General features: G+C 39.2%; 1 protein-coding gene and 1 pseudogene across 2 annotated transcripts in view; both read right to left on the bottom strand.

The window, feature by feature from the left end:
* LOC307134797 (uncharacterized protein) overlaps positions 1–12,671 on the bottom strand; it is a gene marked incomplete at both ends in the record, with an annotated part of 40,457 nt that extends 27,786 nt beyond the window's left edge. The window contains 5 exons of the mRNA XM_079830794.1: positions 1,275–1,321; positions 1,405–1,578; positions 5,648–5,821; positions 5,927–6,100; positions 12,664–12,671. Coding sequence (XP_079686920.1) covers positions 1,275–1,321; positions 1,405–1,578; positions 5,648–5,821; positions 5,927–6,100; positions 12,664–12,671 — 577 coding nt within the window. The remainder of the gene's footprint in view (positions 1–1,274; positions 1,322–1,404; positions 1,579–5,647; positions 5,822–5,926; positions 6,101–12,663) is intronic.
* A 138-nt stretch (positions 12,672–12,809) lies between these two features.
* Positions 12,810–15,177, bottom strand: LOC307135160 (NLR family CARD domain-containing protein 3-like; annotated as a pseudogene). The gene is made up of 2 exons: positions 14,553–15,177; positions 12,810–14,043 (listed from the first exon to the last, which is right to left on the bottom strand). The product of its transcript is annotated as an NLR family CARD domain-containing protein 3-like (transcript).
* Between the last annotated feature and the right edge of the window lie 9,540 nt (positions 15,178–24,717).

Raw genomic sequence — 24,717 nt, 5'->3', positions numbered from 1 at the left:
TTGTGATGGGTGGACATCGCGAGCCACGGAAGCTTTTGTTACAATCACTTGCCATTACGTTAACGAGGAGTGGGAACTGATGTTGCACGTTTTACAAACGCGAGCCATGCACAAGAGCCATACGGGGTCAAACATTGCAGAGTTACTGAAAGCGGCGCTGGAGGAGTGGGACCTCGTATCCAAAGACCCAGCTATTGTGACTGACAACGATGCAAATATGAGCGTCGCAGCGGAGCGGAAGTCTCTTGTCTCTTGCTGAGGGAAGTCCACTCAGTTGGTGGAAAGAGCACCAGAATGAATATCCACTAATGTCACGCCTTGCCAAAGTGTACCTGTGCATTCCAGGGACTAGTGTCTCCTCCGAGTGCGTTTTCTCTACGGCAGGCGATATTGTAACCGCACAGAGAAGTGTACTAAGCTCAAAGCATGTTGACCAACTTCTGTTTTTGAACAAAAATCTTAAGTCATAGGATAAAGCTAGCATTACCAAGAGTATCCTCAGGTTATTGTTTTGTTACTGCAGTGATTTTTGTTCAACCTGCCTTTTTGAGGACAAACCTGGTTTAGCCTTAAGATTTTAAAAATCCATCCTGTTATGAGGTAGATTAGATTTGTTGTTGTGCCAAATGTTAAAGCAAGATGTAGCATTTAAGTGATTTCATAGTGAAATATGTTATGGCAGTACATGGTGTCACAAAAAAAAATTATAAGAAGATTTAATAAGAAGAATAATAAGAAGAAGATTTTGTGCTTGTGTGAGCTCAGACTGTACCCTTGGAAAGTTAAATGTTGATTTGTGGTCATTTCCAGATTAATACAATTTGTGTACAATTAATCAGAGCACTTAAAGTTGCAAATATTTAAGCAAAATGCACTTTGTTATAATGCACTTTTGTCTTCAATAAATTGAGTAAATGTGTTCAGCATTAACTAATTGGCTCTGGCCCATGTATTTTTATTGAATCGTATCACATTGTATCAAATCGTATCGAGACAGCTCTGTATCGAGGTACATATCGAATCGTGACCTGTGTATCGAGGTATGTATCGTATCGCCAGGTTCTCCAAGGTATACAGCCCTAGTGAAGGGTAGGTTTAGGGGTATGGGCTTAGGGGACAGAAAATATGTTACATCAGTATAATAACAATAGAAGTAAGTCCCCACGAAGATACAAAAATCCAACATGTGTGTGTTTGTGTGTGTGTGTGTGTGTGTGTGTGTGTGTGTGTGTGTGTGTGTGTGTGTGTGTGTGTGTGTTTGTTTGTAGACATACACTTTCGTGGTCCTGCTGTGATCCTGATCTCTCCTCCATGATCAACACTATAAACACACAAACACACATTAATGTAAATATACATCATGCACACATGCGTTCATTATGTCAGTATCAGTGTTTGACACACTTGAGTATCTGTAGTGAGCATTTCAGATCCTCCAGTTTGTCATAGAGTAGCTTGACTCCTGAATCTCCTGGGTGATTGTAGCTCAGATCCAGCTCTCTCAGGTGTGAGGGGTTTGAACTCAGAGCTGAAGACACAAAATCACAGCCGTCCTCTGTCACCATACAGCCAGACAACCTACATATGGATCAAAACAGCCTTGTCATCTATTTAGTTCTCTTTATACGTCTCACCAAAAACATTTTCATATTTGTCTTATTAACAAATTAAAACACACTGGATTTTCAAACATCAGCAATAATGCTACTCAATTAAATATATCAGTAGTAATTCAATAAACACACTTAAAAAAATAAATGTAATAATACATGCAGTCCTCCAGAAATTCACATTTCCATTTCTGTGAATGAAGAAGTTTCTGTGTTTAACTGTGATATTTCATTGGCTGAGGTTTTAAACGTGCTTTGATTAATTTACTGTGCGTCTGCGAATGTGTTTGTGAGTGCATGTGTACGTGAATTTTTGTGTGAGTGTATGTGTGTGAGTGTGGGTTAGAGGCATGGCCGGACCATTGGTCTGACTGCGAGCTTTGAGGACATAATCAAATTTATTATTGTTTCACATTAATAATGTGAAACAAGGACACACATATTGAATTGCGTCTCCTCACATTTATTTGTGATCACATGGCTACAGTAAACAGCTCCATTAAGGCTTTTAGCCAAAAAGAGCTCACATTTATAAAGATAATGATTTTGAATTCTCACATGTTCACACCTCGTGTCTTTACAGAGAATGATACTTTTCTATAAATTTTCCACTAAGTTCTGTGATCTGAAGAGTTTTGAGCTCTCTTGAGGTCTCATTATATTGGGGCAGAAATGTCATCAAAATGATAAAAAATATCCATTCAATGAGTTCCTGTTTTTTTATATTTATAACATAAGCCTATGAATTGAGTTATCACACGATCAAGAATGCTGTTTTTCTGAACATCTTTTAGTTTGACGCGTTAAAAATAGGTAACGCATCTGCATTTTCTGTCCTTAAAGCCACAACAAGACAAAGAGAATGTGCTTTCTGTGAATGTACCGTCTGTGGCTTCGTTTACACTAGTGTGTTTTTGCTTTAAAATGCATAACTTTTGCTATTTGGGCTGCTCTTGTGTGAAAAAGGAACAATATAGAGCAACACGAAGAAAGTCAGAAAAAGGCCTGCATGAGGGAGAGGAAGACGAGTACCAGGACAAGGGAGAGGAGTGGGACAAGGGCAAGGGAGAGGAATGCCTGGACAAGGGCAAGGTAGATTTAGGGTAACTGATGAAATAAGAGCTACTATCATTGACCATGTCATAAACCACAGGCTATCATACAGAGAGGCTGGTGAACGAGTACAGCCAAAACTCAGCCAGGACACAGTGGCATCCATTATTCAGATTTTTCAAGAAACCAACAGGTAGGACATTGTATAAGGGCTTCTCCTACTGCAAAGTGTAAATAATTTTACCATGTATTACAGTGACTGTATGCCTCTGGTCCCTAACTGTATTTTGTCCATCTAAGAATTCAACAGCTCCCTCAGGGGGCAGAGGAAAGCTCCTAAATGAAGAACAGGCATTTTGCAAGCTACTCTGAGATGGGTCATTCATTTTTTGTATTGAATTTCTGCAGCAAAAGAAACAAAATGCATGCATTTACTAAACCCAACAAAACAAAAATGTGGAGTCTTCAAAAGACACACAATCTATGATCAATAAAATATAATGTCTGTTGTATAAGGGCAGACCTGACACATAAAATAATGGAGTTTCTGTAATTCCATCTAGTGTTAGTGTTTTTATAACATTGTGCTGTGATTGACTAAATGTTCCTGAAGGGAACGTGTGTTAGGGTTTTGGTAGGTATAGTGTGTTAGTGAATTATTGTATTTTGAAAATTAGTTTTGGCGTTTAGTTTACAATGTGTGATTTGGAGCATGAAATTACTCGTTTTGGCAATTGCGTGATGTAGGTGTGTTAGTGCATTAAGAGTTTAGGAAATGTGTTAAAAGTATTGAAAGAAATCGTCATTGCGATTGTAAAAAACTGTAAATGAGTTAAAGTCTTCAATGAACGTAAAGAGTTGTGAGAAAATGGGATACGTGTCAAATCCGCCACTAAATCTGTCTGTCATTAATATTAGTCAAAGAACAAAGGTAACAAAGAAAATTGTAGCTTTAATAAGGATTAATCTTTATTTAATGTATAATTTATGCAGTGCAGTCTCTTTGATAACTTTATTCAATTTGTATATATTTATCTGTTAGACAGGTAGGAAGGGCACAGGTAAATATGACATTAATTATGGGTTAATGTGAAGATTGTTTTAAATTCACTTAACCCTCTGGGGTACTTCATTTATGGGTCACACTCAGGACTTTCAGGTAAAAAATGACCCGGAGGGCGGGATTAAGATAAAAAATGTTTTGAGTAAAATCAATGAAATATATTTTTGTTCAATAATATTTTTTCTTTTCTTTTTTGGTGTTTTGAGATAATTTTATGATTTATAATGAATATTTATGCAATAATTATGACCAATTTTTTCCCATTGAATATAATAAAAAATTTATATATACACTTTTTTTTTTAATTATTAAAGCTGTATTTCATTTTAGAGTCAAGCCTAGGCCTCATGAAAGCAATTTTTTAAATGAGATTGGTGCCATCCGGTGGACACATTGAGCATTTTTATCACGCAATAGCACATTTTTATCACTATAGTGGATTTACAGCTCTCTGTAGAAAGGTTTGTGAATTCTAGTGATTTTCACACATATTTGCCCATTTTTTTCAGGTTGTTGATTTTAATATATAATAACAGATTCTCAAATACTATTTTTGTCAAGTTGTTTGTTTGTTTTACGACCACTTTTCAAAACCTGTCCCCAATTTTTTTGGTCATTTTTGACACAAAGTACCCAAGAGGGTTAAATAAAAAGCGGTTACATTTTTTAAGCCTAATAAATGTTAAAATTGATAGCTTTCAATCACAGTGTAATGTTGAATGGCTATAATTTTTAAAAGTGAAACAAAAAGTCAATTTTCACCGAGACATCAGTTGCAGTATTAGTATCAGTGATAATGGCCTTCATTCATAAAAAGATGCCATTAAATATACTAAGTATTTAAATATACTGCCTTTATGTTGTTTCTACATTAATTCAGAGATTAATTGTAAAACTATTACATTATAAAATATATTAAAATCTTTACCCCAGTTTCACAGACGACGCTTAATTTAGTCCCTGACTAAAATGCATGTTTGAGCTGTTTTAACTGAAAGCATATCTTAAAATATGTCAGTGCCATAGTTTTGTCTCAAGACGCACATCAGTAATGTTTTTATCTAAGGCACGTTTATAAAAGCTACTTGTCCTACATGCCCTAATTGAACTAATGCCTAATCCTGACTTAATCTAAACCCTGTCTGTGAAACCAGGCCTTAATGTTTTTAATTTTGATTAACCTCTGAAAAATGTGTGATTGATTAATCAGTTTTTTTTTATTGATTGCCAGCATTAATTTATATATTTAAAGTTTATAACTGAGTGGAATATGGAACTGAGTTTTGCAACAAATAACACAACCTTTAACACAGTGTTTTGATTTATTATTATTTATATAAATCATTTTATTAAATTATCTATACATGATATGCTCCATCTTCTTATTCTACTTGAATTTATTGATTAAATTAAAAAAAATTGTCATACAAGATGCACACTTCTAATAAGGTTAGAAACGCTGTAAAGGTATAAATGCCTCTGGAAATTTATTTAAGGGGTCAAATATTGTCACTTAATGGAAAAGATTATTTCTGTCACTGCTGCGATAGACCAATGCACAGAATATGAAGAACATGAACATCTTTGGGAGTCAGCTCTCCATGACAGTTCTAAACCAGACAAGATACCAGACCAAAAAACACACACTCAGTAAAATATCATACAATTATAGTTCATCAACAAAAACCCAGAAAATATTGAGGTATTATTTTTTTCAATATTGCACACCCCCAGTGTATGTGTGCTTAATAGGTGTGTGAATCTGCACTGGTCTCATGGCTCAATTCAATTATGATTATCATGTCAAAAAGAATGACTGAAAGAGAGCAGAAAACACACATCAACAGTCAGATCATCTACAAACAGACACCAACATTATGACCGGCAGACTGTAAATTATATTTTATATGTTCTTAAATACCTCAGTATCTGCAGATGACAGTTTGGACTCTTCAACCCATCAGAGAGCAGCTTCACGCCTGAATCCTGCAGGTCATTGTTAGTCAGGTCCAGCTCTCTCAGGACACAGTTTGAGGATTGAAGAGCTGATGACAAACTCTCACAGCAATGATCAGTGAGATTACAGCCAGCAAGACTGAAAGAGAGCAGAACACACACATCAACAGTCAGATCATCTACAAACACACACCAACATTATGACCGGCTGACTGTAAATTATATTTTATATGTTCTTAAATACCTCAGTATCTGCAGATGACAGTTTGGACTCTTCAGTCGATCAAAGAGAAGCTTCACACCTGAATCCTGCAGGTCATTGTTACTCAGGTCCAGCTCTCTCAGGACACAGTTTGAGGATTGAAGAGCTGATGACAAACTCTCACAGCAATGATCAGTGAGATTACAGCCAGCAAGACTAGAAAAGATGAAATAATATAACATTAAAACAATAATGAAATAACAATGAGTGTAAAGGAAGTTGCCAGTTGTCTGTACTCAGGAACCTGGAACAAAATATTTTAACATTCTAGCCTGGATGAAAGATGAATGATGAACTACTGAGCATGGAAATTCAATCATTTTTATCATTCATGTTCATTAAAGTTGCAGTAAGTGATTTTTGAGAAACACTGTTGAAAGTGGATCGGACCAAGCACCATAACACACTTGTAGCCAATTATCAGCAGGGGGCATGTCCACTCATGATGGTGGAGGAGAGACAGTGAGCCAATCAGCAGTAGGGGGTGTGTCCACTCATGATGGTGGAGGAGAGAGAGTGAGCAAGAGGGAGAATCAAAGAAAGACTGTAGAAAGAGAGATGGATGAGAGACATTACAAAAGACAAAAGGTCAGAGGAATATCACCGGAAAAAGAAGGGTTATGATCAGGAAAGAGCTATTTCCAGCACTGGAGAAACCCAAATGGGAAGGCCTGAAAATGGACGCCAATGTTGTTTTGTCGTAACATTGGTAACTAGTAAAACTGGTGACTAACAACAATCTCTTGCTTGTATATACTATGTGTACTGTATGTTCATTTTTTGTTCTTCCTTGTTGTTCGTTCGTCATTATTTTTCATTATTTTCGTCATTGTTCTGTATTATAAAGAAATACTAAACCATAATAATGAGCCTTAAAATATAAATATAAATTAAGCACTCAAGTGCATGCATAAAGCTTGTCACAGAACACCAGCAAAAGTAATGATCATGAATGTGTCAAAAAAAAAAACAGCAAGACTGTCTGGACATTTGAATGTTTTACGAGTTATAGTATGACAAGTGTGTCCAAAGTCCGGCCCGGGGATGAACTTCAAATGGCCTGCAGCTTGTCTATGGTGTCAACACAAGGCAACAGCACTAGATTTTTGGTGTAGCAGTAAACCGTGAATGACAACAATTTGATAAATAAGCATTGCCATTTATATTACATATATGAAACATTAAACTCGACAAAAGCGCAGAGGTCTTTCATACAAACCTCAAATGTCTCTTTAGTTTAACCCCTAGGAGTCTGAGCTGTTTTGGGGCCCTTTAGAAGTTTTGACATGCTCTTACATTTGTGCTTTTTTCAGTTGCTTATAAACACATTAATGGCAAAGTGTAATTACACTTTTTTCAGCACAAACTGGGCTACCATAATATGGGAGCAACATGTATGTACATGCTTGTATTTTTTGAGAGAAAAATGTTTATGCAAGGTTTTATTAAAAATCCCTAAAAAATGTTTTAAAATTAAGGCCTCAAAACACACAATAGATATGTGTTCACAAGACTTTTGACCAATGGCTGTTATTGACTAGAGTTTTTGCTTCAAACTGATGTGAGAATCATTGAGCCTACTCATTCACATAAAACAATATATTAATTTACAATTTGTAAGACAGTTTTTATTCACAAAGCCTGTATGCGAGGAGGCGTGATAGCTAATGAATAATGCTGGAATCTCACCTGAGATGACAAAAGAACATAATAGCCCACATAATGAGCTGAATAATAAATGAGCTTCTGACTGAGAGAGCAAAAAGATGCTCTTCTTATTTAGTTGAAATTGTCCTTATCTAGTAAATGCATCTTGATTTAAGAATGTTTAAATATTTAGACTAGAAACAAGACAAAAATGACTAAGAAGAGCATTTTTTTAAAACATTTTTGTACTATTTTGTTTTTGAAAGTAGTCTCATACTAAAAAAAAAATAATAATAAATAATTCAAATTAAGATACAAATTATTCTGAACAAAATTCACTTTAAAGAAAGCAATTCACTTTCTACAAAACAAAACTCCAGAATAAATTATTTAGAATGTAGTCAACAAAGGCCTATTATATTTTAAATGATCAAAAGATTTGACTACACTTAAAAAATGCTCTTCTTATTTAGTTGAAAATTGTACTTATCTAGTAAATGCATCTTGATTTAAGAATGTTTAAATATTTAGACTAGAAACAAGACAAAAATTACTAAGAAAAGCATTTTTCCAATTTTTTTGTACTATTTTTTATGTTTTTAAAAGTAATCTCATGCTAAAAAAATTTAATAATAAATAATTAAAATTAAGATACAATTTATACAAAACGAAATTCACTTTAAAGAAAGCAATTCCCTTTCTACAAAACAAAACTCCAGAATCATTTCTGACAAACTTTGATATTAAAGGGGTGGTAAACCACAATTTCACAATTCTAACTTTAGCTAGCGTGTAATGTTGCTGCTTGAGCATAAACAACATCTGCAAAGTTACAACGTTCAAAGTTTAAAGCAAAGAGATATATTTGCTTTTAAAGAAATCCATTTCTAAGGACTACAGCAAACGGCCAGTAGGCGACTACACACATTCTTCCAGGGTTGGTGACATCACCAGCCTCAATATTTACATAAACCCCTCCTCCGTGAATATTAAATAAGGGGGGGTGAGGCCATTTTGTATCGCTGTTGTTGTGGTATAGTGGTAGGCTACAGGCAGGAGTGGTGTTGCTGCAATGCCGACGAAACGCTGTTATTTTCATCCGGATTGCAGGTCTGGGGATGGGCGTTTAACACACAGCATGTTATATGCATGTGTTTGAGACAGAGGGGAACAGGTCTCAGATATATGCTGCCCATCATAAAGCACGAGACAGACAGGGGTCGGAGGAGAAGACTGGAAAATATGACATAATGGACAATATTCGTCCGTTGCAATTCATGAGCGGTTCAGTGTGAATGCACGAAGGGCGCGCCTCCCGCTGCACATTTCACGGAGGAAAACATCCACAAACTTCGCGAGTTCAATGCCAGATTTGCACCTTGGCTTGTCCTGAAAGCTGGATTTACAAACAGAAGCTGTTTACGGGCCACAACCTGTAAGTCTGATTTATTTTTCGTAGATGTGTTTTCCTGTAATAGGTTAACTGTATGTTGTAGCAAGGAAGTAAACAGATGACAACGCTGTTCTGCAAACCAGTCTGTTAAATGCTCATTCATACTTAACGTTATCTGACGAACACCTAACGTTACAAACACTAACGTTAAAATCTCAACAGCGAACTTGGCATTAGTTTAAATGATTCTTTGATTAGAGCTTTTATGTATTGTTTATCTACAGGCATGCTAAACATGGTTCTGTGTTTGATTTGGCTACTAGTAAAGCCAGTGTTTAGTGTTCGTTTTGGGTTAGTTCTTGCGACAGATATTTGGCTATAATCGTTCTAAAAATACAAAAGTGCCATTCAGTAGTGATCACTATAGATCCGCTGTCTTTACTCTTGAGGACTGAACAGGTTCTGCTCGATCATCTTCACTAAAATGTTCTGGGTCTGATTCGGGCTCAGATTGGTATGGTTTTATTGACGCCATTGTTCCTAATACTGACCAAAGCACAGTCTACCGGTAAAGGTAAGGGGCGTGGCGTTTCCGACAAACGTGCACTAGGCGGTTAGCGAATCAGAACACACTGGGCCAGCTAACCAATCTGAGCCCATTGCGTATTTTTGAGGGACTGGCTTCATACAACCCGGAAAGCATCAGACCGTTTTACAAGGAGGAACAGAGCAGTGTAGAATAAAGGTCAAATATATGAAAAATAATGCAATTTTTTTAAAACGAAGCATGAACACATGTTACAGTGCACCCCACAAACACAATCAAGCCTTCAAAAGAATGTGTTTTACCACCCCTTTAAATAAAAAAAATACCATTAGGCTATAATATTCAAACAACAATATAATATTCAAGTCAACCTTATTTATATAGCACTTTTAACAATGCAGATTGTTTCAAAGCAGCTTTACAGTATTAAACAGGAAAATAATGCAACAATTTTATTCAGCCGTATAGCCATTCTGGAGAAAACGGTGATGTCATCAGTTCATTTCAATTATCATACAGTGACAGTGTGGGCTTTAGATCAGTAATTTAGTTTATATGGTTAATTTAGTTTAATAATTAGATTTATTTGGATATTTAGTTGAAAAATTTAGAAAAAATGTAGTGTCCCCAACTGAGCACGCCAAGCCAGGGGCAACAAAAACTTACATAACTTACCTGCCTTACAGTCAGTTGCTCTTAGAAATGAATAGCTTTTCATGAGGAGAATAATCCAGAATTACTGCTCAAACGTGTCTCAAAACGATGTAGCTGAAGTAACGTTACAGCGCTTCACTAGATGTGTTTGTATGAGTTGATGTGGGCGTTGATGTGGGGATCATCAGTTTTGAATCTGAAAGAGCGCACTCTGTGTGGGCGTGGTCACATTAGTGGATAATGAAGTGGCTCGCGGGTGACTGACATCAATCTCTTTTCACAGATTACATAAACACAGCATATTTGTTTTCAATTTGGTTTACATTGTTTAAAACCTTACATTTCAGTGTTTCTTTAGACATATGTCTCATGTTTGTGAGACAAGTATTCACTAAGCTAGAGGTCCTTTTCTGAAGACTATCTGAATGAATGTCTTTGAGAGAGAGGCTGCAGATCGCGCATCATGTTTGTTTTCTTTATTTTGCAAAAATCAAAACATTTTGTTTTTTGTTTATTGTGCTATGAAGATATAGTATATATAGAAAAATATATAATGGAATTTTGAATGGTTGTATAAGGGGTGGGTAAATAACAAGCTTTTGCTTCGGAAGGAAGGAAGGAAGGAGTGTGTGTGTGTGTGTGTGTGTGGGCACTCTGCGTGAGTGTGTGTGAGTGTAAGAGAGTGTGTGTGTGTGTGTGTGTGTGTGTCTGTGTGTGCACACTGTGTGAGTGTGAATGTGTGTGAGAGAGAGAGTGTGTCTGTGTGTGTGTCTGTGTGTGCACACTGTGTGAGTGTGAATGTGTGTGAGAGAGAGAGTGTGTGTCTGTGTGTGCACACTGTGTGAGTGTGAGTGTGTGTGAGAGAGAGAGAGTGTGTGTGTGGACATTTTTAGGTCCCCATGAGGAAAACATCTTATAAATCAGACTAAGTGATGTTTTTTGAAAATGTAAAAATGCAGAATGTCTCCTGTGATGTAGTGTGTGTGTGTGTGTGTGTGTGTGTGTGTGTGTGATGGGTAGGTTTAGGGGCAGGGGCAGTGTAGGGGGATAGAATATACAGTATGTACGGTATAAAAACCATTACGCCTATGGAAAGTCCCCATAAAACATGAAAACCCAACATGTGTGAGTGTGTACTCTGTGTGTGAGTGTGAGTGTGTGAGTGTGAGTGTGTGCATGCGAGTGTGAGTGTGTGTTGCGTGTGTGAGTGTGTTTGTGTTGTGTGTGAGTGTGTGTGTGTGAGAGAGAGTGGTGTGTGTGTGTGTGTGTGAGAGAGAGAGAGAGAGTGAGGTGTGTGTGTGTGTGTGTGTGTGTGAGAGAGAGAGTGTGTGTGTATATGTGTGTCTGTGTATGTGAGTGTTGTGTGTGTGAGTGTGAGAGAGAGTGTTTGTGATATGTGTGAGTGTGTGTGTGTGAGAGAGAGTGTGTGTGTACGTGTGTGAGAGTGTGTGTTGCGTGTGTGAGTGTGTGAGTGTGTGTGTGTGTTGTGTGTGTGTGTGTGTGTGTGTGAGTGTGTTTGTGTTGTGTGTGTGTGTGTGTGTGTGTGTATGTGAGAGAGAGAGAGAGTGAGGTGTGTGTGTGTGTGTGTGTGTGTGTGTGTGTGTGTGTGTGTGTGTGTGTGTGTGTGTGTGTGTGTGTGAGAGAGAGAGAGTGTGTGTGTATATGTGTGTCTGTGTATGTGAGTGTTGTGTTGTGTGTGTGAGTGTGAGAGAGAGTGTTTGTGCTATGTGTGAGTGTGTGTGTGTGTGAGTGTGAGAGAGAGTGTTTGTGATATGTGTGTGTGAGTGTGTGTGTGTGTGTGTGTGTGTGTGTGTGTGTGTGTGTGTGTGTGTGTGTGTGTGTGTGTGTGTGTGTGTGTGTGTGTGAGAGAGAGTGTGTGTGTGTGTACGTGTGTGAGAGTGTGTGTTGCGTGTGTGAGTGTGTGTGTGTGTTGTGTGTGTGTGTGAGTGTGTTTGTGTTGTGTGTGTGAGTGTGTGTGTGTGAGAGAGAGAGAGTGGTGTGTGTGTGTGTGTGTGTGAGAGAGAGAGAGAGAGTGTGTATATGTGTGTCTGTGTATGTGTGTGAGTGTGTGTGTGTGAGAGAGAGTGTGTGTGTGTACGTGTGTGAGAGTGTGTGTGAGAGTGACAGTGTGTGTGTGTGTGTGTGTGTGTGTGTTTGCACTAATAATTGCTGCTGCAATCACCAATAACACTTTGTTCCATATATATGTTTTTCTATATCGTCATAAATATCATTATGGCAAATATTCTTGAAATATGGAGATATAATTGAGGCTATATCGCCCACCCCTACCAACAGCATCAACCAACCCCGTGACGTCACAGGTTATAGTTCTGCAAGATGGCGGCGCCTTTGCTACAAAAGCTCTAAAAAAAAAAACATATTTTTTTCTTTTTAATGGTTACATTTATCGTGCTTGTCATATAAGTTTTGATTAGAGTGTAAATCCATTTCCTAAATAATGTTAACTTGACTGACTGCTTCATTTCCACATTAAAATAATGAGAAGGCACGTCATGAGCCCTTTAAGACTCTGAGCTTGTTATTCAGGAGAAAACCTCTAATTTAGCAAATGGTGCTGATTCATTATTAAACATGATTCTTCATTAGAGAATAATGAACACTCACAGAGCTTTTGTGCAGTTGCTCACAGCTGGTATCAGTCTTCTTCTGCCCTCAGCTGATGTGTTGTATTTCCTGAGGTTCAGCTCATCCAGCGGCTCCTCTGAGATCTGAAGCATGTAGGCGATTGTTGAGCAGTGAGACGGAGAGAGTTTCTTCTCTGAGTGTTTGTCTGATTTCACAAACTCCTGAATCTCTCTGGACAGAGTCTGATCTTTCACTTCCAGCAGACAGAGGAACAGATTGATGGACTGATCAGCTGAGAGTTGAGCTGAGAGTCCATGTCCACCTCTGATCCTCTGTTGAATGTACTGTGTGATTCTCCTGATGTCCTCTGAGCTTTTCTCTGTGTGTGTGTCAGTAGATCCTGTAAGAGTCTCTGATTGGACTCCAGAGAGACGCCCAGCAGGAACCGCAGGAACAGATCCAGCCGTCCATTCTCACTCCTGAGGGCTTTATCTACTGCTGATGTTAGTAGATCATACAGAGAGTCTTTATCAGGCCAGTAAAATCTGAATTCCTGCAGTGGTTTCTTGTTCTTGATCACATGAGAGTAAAACAGATAGAAAGCAGCGAGAAACTCCTGGACGCTCAGATGAATGAAGCTGTAGACTTTCCTCTGATGAATCACAGATTCCTCCTTAAAGATCTCAGTGCAGATCCCAGAATGCACTGCGGCGTCAGTGACGTCTATGCCGCTCTCTCTCAGGTCCTCCTCATAGAACATCACATTGCCCTTCATCAGCTGTTTGAAAGCCACTTCAGCAAGTTTCACAATCACTTCTCTGTTGGACGGCAGGAGTTTCTCTGGATCTCTCTCTTCATACTTCTGATTCCTCATGTTGATCTGAATCAGCAGGAAGTGGATGTACATTTCAGTCAGAGTTTGAGGGATTTCTGCCCTCAGATCTTCTTCCAGAAGCTTCTGAAGCACAGTGGATGAGATCCAGCAGAAGACGGGTATGTGGCACATGATGTGGAGGCTTCTTGCTCTTCTGATGTGTGAGATGATTCTGCTGGCTTGATGCTCGTCACTGATTCTCTTCCTGAAATATTCCTCCTTCTGAGGCTCATTGAATCCCTGAATCTCTGTCAGACGGTTGATGTATTTGGAGGGGATCTGATTGGCTGCTGCTGGTCTGGAGGTGATCCAGATGAGAGCCGAGGGAAGCATCTCTCCTTTCATGAGCTTTGACATCAACACATCCACTGATGAAGTCTCAGTCACACCAGAAACTTCCTTTGACATCAACACATCCACTGATGAAGTCTCAGTCACACCAGAAACTTCCTTTGACATCAACACATCCACTGATGAAGTCGTTCTGAGCAGTTTTCTTTTCATGATCTTTGACATGAACTGAAAAACAGGAAAACACATATTGTCTAATTTACATAATCATATTATTTGAGATCTATGCAACAAAATTGTGTTTCTCTTCCTATAAATAAATCAGTCAATTTACAACAGAAATATACAAAAATAAAATAAACTTTGTTTTCTCTGTTTCGTGATTTGATTAAAGAGGCAGGGTCTCAAGTCCCACTGTTGTTAGGGAGCCATATTAAAATCATTTTGAGATTACTCAATTGGGTTACTTAAAAAATACTTCATTCCGTGATGTTGAAATTATGTGAACAAATTATGTTTGTTTAATTTGATTCATGTGTAACCGATGTACATGATTAAATCCAACACACCTTTTTTTTCAGTGCTGAAGCCACTGATGAAGTCTCAGTCACACCAGAAACTTCCTGAGCGTCTGAAAACCTCAGTGTGATTCTGCTTTCATCCAGACCATCAAAGATGAACACAACTTTACACTCCTCATAAATCATTGAGTCCAGATCTTGAAGTTCAGGATGAAAGTCCAGCAGAAGTCTGTGAAGACTGTACTGATGATCTCGGATCAAGTTCAGCTCTCGAAATGGAAGCACAAACATGAAATCTACATCCTGATTGGCTCTTCCCTCGGCCCAGTCCAGAATGAACTTCTGCACAGAGACGGTTTTTCCGATTCCAGCGATGCCTTTAGTAAGAACAGTCTTGATCTGCTCTTTCTCCTCACGTCCTGGTTCAGGTGAGGCTGTAAAGATGTCATTGCAGTAGATTGGAGTGTCTTGTGAGTGTTGTGTTCTGGCTGTTTTCTCCATCTGTAAAACCTCATGTTCTTCATTCACTCCTCCTCTCTCTCCCTCTATGATGTAGAGCTGTGTGTAGATCCTGTTCAGGAGGGCTTCATTCTCCTGGAGTTTCAGTCCCTCAAATAATCTCTCATACTTGTTCTTCATGCTGGTTTTGTGTCGGTCTTTGACTCTCTGGAGCTCATCATTCATTGGTTGAGGAGAATCTCCAGTCGGATCATCTCTATCCACTCTGATCAAACAAACAACAAAGAACAGGTTAAAAATTATGTAAAATAAATAATTTAAACATGTAAATAAAATATAAACTTAAATTATATATTAAATCAAAATATATGTCAATCTTGTATTTTGTGTGTAATTAATGCATTCATGTCAGTTTCAGTTGAACACTTTTCACAATGCACATTGATCCAGAGCAGCTTCACAGAAAACAGAGAAGTAGAAAAACACAAAGAAAAGGAAAAGCGTGTCTTTCAATCCTCCAGCGAGCAGCTCAAGGTGACAGAGACCAGGAACAAACTCACTAAGAGCTTTAAGAGATGATGAAGAAACCCAAACCTCATCCTCAATCTGACACCAGAGACTCTGTCAGACAATAAGTGTCTTATATCTGGACATTGGGGTCAAAGTTCATCACTGAATGTGTGTCCAGATTTGAGGTGAAATCAGAAATAAAAACCGAACTCATCTCTCTGTGTGTTCAGTGTGTTTCTGAGTCTCATATTAAATGTCGTCTCTAAGTTACACTATAGCAGTTAAAGGGATAAAGGGACCCGTTAAATTCACCCAAACATGAGAATCCAGTCATTATTTACTCAACCTGATGTTGTTCTAATGGCTTATGATCTTCTTTCTTTTTCAGGCCACGAAGCTCCTGTTCCACCACATCCCAAAGATGCTCTATTGGGTTGAGATCTGGTGACTGTGGGGGCCATTTTAGTCCAGTGAACTCATTGTCATGTTCAAGAAACCAGTTTGAAATGATTGGAGCTTTGTGACGGTGCATTATCCTGCTGGAAGTAGCCATCAGAGGATGGGGACATGGTGCTCATAAAGGGATGGACATGGTCAGAAACAATGCTCAGGTAGGCCGTGGCATTTAAACGATGCCCAATTGGCACTAAGGGGTCTAAAGTGTTTCAAGAAAACATCCCCCACACCATTACACCACCACCACCAGCCTGCACAGTGGGAACAAGGCATGATGGATCCATGTTCTCATTCTGTTTACGCCAAATTCTGACTCTACCATCTGAATGTCTCAACAGAAATCCAGACTCATCAGACCAGGCAACATTTCTCCAGTCTTCAACTGTCCAATTTTAGTGAGCTGGTGCAAATTGTCGCCTCTTTCTCCTATTTGTAGTGGAGATGAGTGGTACCCGGTGGGGTCTTCTGCTGTTGTAGCCCATCCGCCTCAAGGTTGTGTGTGTTGTGGCTTCACAAATGCTTTGCTGCAGACCTCGGTTGTAACGAGTGCTTATTTCAGTCAAAGTTGCTCGTCTATCAGCTTGAATCAGTCGGCCCATTCTCCTCTGACCTCTAGCATCAACAAGGCATTTTCTCCACAGTACTGCCGCATACTGGATGTTTTTCCCTTTTCACACCATTCTTTGTAAACCCTAGAAATGGTTGCGCGGGAAAATCCCAGTAACTGAGCAGATTGTGAAATACTCAGACCGGCCCGTCTGGCACCAACAACCATGCCACGCTCAAAATGTCTTAAATCCCCTTTCTTTCCCATTCCGACATTCAGTGTGGAGTTCAGGAGATTGACTTGACCAGGACCACACCCCTAAATGCATTGAAGCAACTGCCATTTGATTGGTTGATTAGATAATTGCATTAATGAGAAATTAAACAGGTGTTCCTAATAATTCTTTAGGTGAGTGTATATTATTTATCTAAAATCCTGACCTTGTCTGTTGGTCTGCTGTGAGGCAGGAAAAGCACACAAGCTCATCATTTTGAGAAATCAAGATGAATTAAGACACAAACACACGTCTAAAAGCCTTAAAGTGTGAGTTCTTTCTTCTCTGAGGTGAAGATCTCCAGAACGGCTGTCAGATGACAGTCCATAAACACCAGAACTCCACAGAGATATTCACCTCAGAGATCAGCATTCTGAGATACTTTTGCATTTTTGTGTAAATCTTGAAGCTGGTCACTATTCACTGTCATTATATGGAGGAGCATCAGCATCTTTACATTTCACCTTTAGTGGCCAGAAAAAGAAAGAAGGTCATCCGGCATTAAAACAACAGTGAGAATAACAGGATAACAGGAGTGAATAATGCCTGAATATTCCCTTTATATCACTGACTACAAGTTTACACTCACCTGGGGTCAGAGGTCACTGCTTCACTGAATTTAGGAGGATTACCCATGGATATGTCACTCTTCAGAGACACACAGCTGGGGTCAGAGGTCACGGCTTCACTGAATTTAGGAGGATTACCCATGGATATGTCACTCTTCAGAGACACACAGCTGGGGTCAGAGGTCACGGCTTCACTGAATTTAGGAGGATTACCCATGGATATGTCACTCTTCATAGACACACAGCTGGGGTCAGAGGTCACGGCTTCACTGAATTTAGGAGGATTACCCATGGATATGTCACTCTTCAGAGACACACAGCTGGGGTCAGAGGTCACTGCTTTACTGAATTTAGGAGGATTTCCCATGGATATGTCACTCTTCAGAGACACACAGCTGGGGTCAGAGGTCACTGCTTTACTGAATTTAGGAGGATTACCCATGGATATGTCACTCTTCAGAGACACACAGCTGCTCCCTCTGTTCTCCATAATGACAAACTGACTTCAGACCTGCATATGGACACACATTATTGTGTCACACATTATTGAATATTTGACAATAATATCCATTGATTTTACTTTACTTATACTTTAAAGATGCAGAGAATACTGTAGTTTGAATAATTGCGATGAGATCATAAATAATTCTCTCTACACTTCAACCTCAGTCTGAATGTTTTAGTCAAACAATGTGTGTGATGTGTCAGGAAAACATGGCTCCTGTTCTCCAAACACACACACACACACACACACACACACACACACACACACACACACACACACACACACACACACACACACACACACACACACACACACACACACACACACACACACACACACACACACACACACACACACACACACACACACACACACACACACACACACACACACCCCTCTTGCAAAAGCAAACACTTAATTCAAAACTATTTTAACTTTTCTAAAACTGGTGCTTTTGTGTAGTAACTCTACACACAAACATCAAATGATTGGCCATACACACACCAAACTACACACAGATGTGACAAATGTAGTGAACTATAATACGTGACTGTTACACATCTGTGACTTACAGTCTCTGACAAACGCTTGGAAACATTAATAATGTTTAATGTGTCTGAGAGAGTCTCTTCTGCTCATGAATCTGATCATAACGTTTTCCACCATGTCTAATTAAATGTTTTAAACTGGTGTGCTGTTAACTGCCTATATATGGCCTAGTTTTGGATATAATCAGCCATTATGGATTCCAAAAGAAAACCGAACTGTTGGGAGGAAGAAGCGATCGCTACCTCTTGATGAATTAGTCGAACAGTGGAAACATTATAAAAGGCAAGTTCAGCCCAACATTATCCAGTGCTGAGAAAGATGACGCCTGCTCTGTCCAAACGATAGCGTTCGATGAACTGCTCATTGTCAAACATTTCAAAATCATTCTTCCTCTTCTAAACAGATGGTAAATGGACTGCATTTATATAGCGCTTTTAACAGACCTACGGCCATCCAAAGCGCTTTACATTTGCCTTAGGGCTGGGCGATATATCGCATGACATTGTTAGGCGCATCTCATCAGTAAAGCCGGTTCCTTGATTAGTAGTAAATCACCATCACCTGCTTTCAGATGGAGCGGCATTTACTACACAGAGCCGTAGTTCACTGACAAGCTGAGCCATATCGCATTAATTATCACGGACGTATCGCCAAGTGATGGCGATTTACTAATCAAGGAACCGGCTTTACTGATGAGATGCGCTTAACAATGTCATGCGATATATCGCCCAGTCCTAATTTGCCTCACATTCACCCATTCATACGCTCATTCACACACCGACGGCGGTGTCAGCCATGCAAGGCTCCATCAGCTCGTCGGGAGCAGCTGGGGTTAGGTGTCATGGACACCTCGACACTTGGTCAGGTGGAACCGGGGATCGAACCACCAACCTTCCGGTTTGTAGACAACCTACATGAACCACTGAACCACTACCACCCCAGATTCACACACGTCTCTGTCTCCTAAGTGCCATCACAAACCCCTACTGGCCACTCATAACCACTGAGACCTCTCGAGCTCTTAAAGAACTGGGAGAGGAAGAGGGATTCTCAGCTTTAGGACATTTGATAACTTGCTTTTATACTCAAGTTTGAAAGTAGGAGTAAATTTCATGTATTCTCAGCACTTAAGACTAAAATGGCACTTGGACACAAAATGGATAAATACGGGCCCAGATGATCAACACACATTTATGATTATTATCAGTAGCCGCGTTTCCATTACAGATTTGCGCAAAACTTTTGCGATATTTTCTAAAAGTCGACAAAAAAATATTGCGAAATGACAGCGTTTCCATTAACTGATGTTATGCGACAAAAAATTTTTTTCCTCTCGTGATAAATCATTCCAAAAATCATGCTACGTATGTTGTTAGGTTTATGTAGCCTATATCCCAGCCACCGCACGTTATTATTATTAATGGAAAGAGACGTGCGTGTTATAGCACTGATGGCAAGGAAAGCACCTTATACTTGAGCGGCACATTGTCATGATAAATTGTGGCATTTTATATTCTATTGTTTTTTTATGAGTTTAATAAAGAACTCGTCTTCTGTCCAAACACACCATCATCTGTAAAGAATGATCGACTTTTACACACGCCAGGTTATTGTGACGCATTGCCACATACAGAGACGAGCGAAAAGTTTGAATTTGCATGGTGGAACTCAACGTTTTTTTTTACCACTTCGTTATTTTGGCTCGGAATTTCATTTTTTGGAAATATAAACTGAATTTAGAAATGCTTTTGAAATGAAAAACTTTGCGTTTAATAAACAAAATATATTTTTGAAATGAAGACAGCGTTTGGAGTGGAGTGCAAAATAATCTGTTCCCTGAGTCCACAGCCTTTGCTGTTATCGTGAGTGTACACAAATAAAAGTCGAGAGTTTACTGTTTATAATTATTTCTTGCACTGATCTCTGTATGGCTAAAAATGACGGAGTATTTTAAGTTTCCGCTGGAATAGCCTAAGGAAAAAATTCATCAAAAGGCGACAACGACTTCGTCGGAAAGAGGGTTAAAGAAAATGTAGCCTATTTAGTTTCATATAGTTTGGCTATGTCTAAATATTATAATCTTTTAATTTCATATGTTGATTATGAAAAGTGAGCAGCATGAGTAAAGCACATAATCAGATGCGCATATGTCTGGAGACATGGATTTTGAGCACAATTGAATTGTGTTTTCTACAGTCTTTCTTTAAAATTAATTTTGTTTTGTATAAATTGTATTTAAATTTTGATCAATGTTTAATCAACTATTTGGCAGTAGGCTATATTTAATAAATAAGAAGCAAACCAAGATCGTCGGGAATGGATTGACCTAGTCTTTGAGCAAGGCTGAAACTATAGCGTCTTTCTGTTTTAATACATTTCTTGAATATATGTCATAATTACAGTAGGCCTATAGATAGTTATGATATTTGTGGTTGCACCAGGGTCCGTCATTATAAAGTTACGCCACTTTCCTTATTAGGAGAAAATATATGTCGCTTTAACGACATAAGATCTCGTACATACTTGAGTGGAAAAAAAATTATATGTAGGCCCTATGTGAGAGCAATGCGTGACCGTACCAGCTGACCTGTAAATGCGAAAAAACTGTTTCCATTGCAGTTTTTCGAAAATTTCTTTTTTCGAATTGCCTGAAAAACCACCTCATGCGAGCGTAAAAACTTTTTTGCGATATATGGGAGTTTTTGCGAAATTGACGCGTTTCCATTGGGCGTATTTTCAATTTGCAATTTCAATTTGCGCAATTTGAAGGGTAATGGAAACGCGGCTAGTGTTGAACAGTTTCATAATGAAAGTTCAATGAACAGCATTTATAAATAGAAATCTTTTGTAACACTATAAATGTCTTCACGGTCACTTTTGATCAATTTAATGCATCCTTGATGAATAAATAAAAGTATAAATTTCTCTCTTTTTTAATCTTACCACAAATATTTGAATGAGATCTTATTTTCATACGTTCTCATATTATAAGGAAACATTCCCAATTATATTTCACACCAGCTCTTAAAAAGTTAAAGAGCAAGTGTAGCAGGTGTGCATTAAGAATATTGTGATTCCACCTGCCATGACCATTTTTGGTCTTTCCTTTATCTTTCCGGGCTCCATGCTGATTTGGGGGGGTGGGTGCGCTTTGCTGCTTCCCAGTCTGCATGAGATATCACAGCGGTAGGTCATATAAATTTGGGTGGAGATTTATTAAGAGCCACATATCGTGTAATGGATTATCTTAAACATAATACATGTATGAAGTATACTTGTCCCTCTGTGATATGTAATCATATGCTCCATTGCTTTATTTTCTTTCTTTAAGTGATTTTCCTAACTTTAAATTAATCTATATCTTTCTCAGCGTCGTGCATTGCTGCCGCACGCTGTTCAAACTGCTGCACGAGTCTTCATATAATGTTTCTGTTACACCAGGTACATTAATTATTGTTAAAGGTTGTTAAAATGTGCATTTGTAAAAGTATATTCCCCAGTCTGCATGAGATATCACAGCGCGTCGTGCATTGCTGCCGCACGCTGTTCAAACTGCTGCACGAGTCTTCATATAATGTTTCTGTTACACCAGATAAATAAACGAGGACTTGATGGGACGAATTAACGTGTTTGTGAGTGGTTTCAACAAAATATCACACAACGCAGATAACACTCCGCTACAACTGGTGCCGTGATCGTTCCTTCACTCTTCGTGGGACCGGACATTCTACACGCGAGTGAAGGCGTTGCCGGGGTGATAGGATTGAGTGCACCGCTGCAACGTGACTGAGTGGATGAGAGGTTCGCCATTTGTAAAAATGAGATGTGAACTGAAATAACTCTGATCTCAGAAAACTACTGAAGTGTTTGATGAACTAACAATATTAATAATTGAATTTGATAATTTTGTAGATTTTTATTTGTAATTATTTAAAAAAAAAAAAAAAAAAAAAGAAGAAGAAAAAAAAAGACACGAATTGGAAGTGTTATTTTGATTTGAATATCTGATACTGATATGGAGGGGTCTGATGGTCAGATGTATATGGGAAGAGGAAGGGGTGTACTGAGGTTCGTTCAAGCACATCAGATAGGTGGGACTGATAGAATTAGTCCACTTTCCTCAACACCTATTCACTCCAGACGTGTTAATGTGCCAACATCTACAGTGACTCAGTCTTGTGCCGTTTCTGATGATTCTGTGAATTTCTCTGATTTAAATGCTGTGCCAGTGAATCTGATTAATGACATAGTGAAGCAAATAGGCAGCAGCATTGGCCAGAACATTGTTACCTGTCTTGAGTCTAGGTTTTTCGGCCAAAACAAGCAAAGTGATTCGGCTATTAATATGAGTGATTTGTCAAAAGTCAACTTAATTGTTAAACAAGATGTAAATGAGCCCCCGTACTTCAGAGGTGATGGGGAAGAGAAAATTTGTGTTGACGAGTGGGTGGAAACGGTAAAAGTGTACTTGAGAAAGCGTGAAGTGCCCCTGAAAGACCAAGCCGACGAAGTACTGACAAAGATAAAGGGCAAAGCACGTGATGTAGTGAAGGTTGGACTGAGAAGTAACCCACTGATTGACCTCAGTGATGGTCCAAAACCAATTTTTGACCTGCTCAAGCAACACTGCAGTGAAACTGTGTATTCGTGCATGCCTTTGGCAGATTTTTATGCCACCTTGCCTTTGAAAAATGAGAAACCATTTGACTACTGGATTAGGCTGCACAATGCTATTGACATTGCTGGGGAGGGACTGAAGAGACAGGGAAAAACTCTTGATGACCCTCTGCGTGAAGCCACTGTGATGTTCATTCGGAACTGCCCTGATCCAGAACTGGCTCTAATATTCAAGTGTAAGCCACTGGAAGAATGGTCTGCAGCTGATGTGCAGATTAGACTGGACGAGTACCAAAGGGAGAATAAGCTCCTACAACGCAAGTCTAATGTGCATGTGATTGGAATTGCGTGTCATGCGCAATCGACTGACATTTCGGGTGCTCATGGCCGAAGTATGGAGAAAAATACAGCAATAGCGCCACCTCAGAATGCTGAGCAGTGTAATCAAGATCAGTCTTTGAGTCGCATGATCAGCCTTTTGGAACGAGTTTTGGACCAGGGTTCTTGTCAGCAAGCAACGAGAGTGTACAGACCTCAACATAAAGTAAGGAGTGGTGTAGCCAAACAAAATGGAACATGTGACATATGTGGCGATGCAAGTCATGATACTTTTTCACACTGTCGAATAAATCGTCTGTGCTTTAACTGCCATGCCCCTGGACACAGAGCTTCAGCTTGTTCTACCGGGACTGCCAACAAACCACAAGTTCAGCAAAGCAGTCCTGACTCTGGTCAGCCGGGAAACTAGATGGCCCACATGAGGAGGGGACTAGTGGTGGGCCATGCGTAATGTCCCCTGGTAATGAAGATATTGACTTGGCATCTGTTTATTCTGAGTTTTGCAGTAGTGTTGATGACAAGACAAAAGTGATTTTTCAAAATGTGCAGAGACTTAACACAGATGATAATCTGTTCTTTACGGATGTTTTAGTACAGGATGTCGTTTCTCTTCGGGGCATGCTTGACAGTGGGTCCATGGCCTGTACTATGAGTACACAAGCTCTGTCCAAACTCATAGAAGCAAAAGTACTCACCTCAGATGAAATATCTCCAACACTGCTCACACTGATTGGCTGTGGGGGTCAGAAAACGAGTCCACTTGGAGTTTGTGATGTACAGATGAAAGTGTTCAACTGCTCCTTCTCTATACCTGCATTAATTGTTGATGGGCAAAACACTGACCTAATTTTGGGAAGTAATGTCATAAAACATCTCATTCATGACATGAAAATATCAGGTGATTTCTGGGGGAGAGTGTCTGACTCACAAGGCAAAGATTCTGATACAGGAGCGCTGTTTCAACTTTTGTGCAATGTTGAGTCATGGAAAGGAATGGACCAACCTACTAAAGTAGGAACTGTAAAACTGAAACATGCCGTCACTCTGGAGCCTATGAAAGAACATATAGTGTGGGGAAAGCTGGTTAGTGATAAAAGCCTATCTGCGGGCAGTACAGTTGTTGTGGAACCCTGCACAGTGCGCACTGCACCGAGAAATGTGTTGGTGGGCAGGATAGTTGTGTCCTTATGGGGGGATGGCATTACACCAGTTAAAGTTATCAACCCATCGAACAAACCTGTCTGTCTAAAACGAAACTGCAAGCTGGCTGATGTATACACCTGCTTGGCTCTGGAAGACTTTGATGTTGACTGTCTTGGCATGTCTGTTGAACAAATGAAAGATTTGCAGTGTAATGATGTGGAGACTGAAAGCCTGACTAAATGCAGTACTAAGCTGTGTGAGACTGAGAGACAACAATGCACGCCGCCTG

Source organism: Gobio gobio, assembly GCF_949357685.1.
Source record: "Gobio gobio genome assembly, chromosome: 12".
Classification (NCBI taxonomy): domain Eukaryota; kingdom Metazoa; phylum Chordata; class Actinopteri; order Cypriniformes; family Gobionidae; genus Gobio; species Gobio gobio.
The sequence above is the reverse complement of the archived record's forward strand: the minus strand, read 5'-3'. Positions and strand labels throughout refer to the sequence as shown.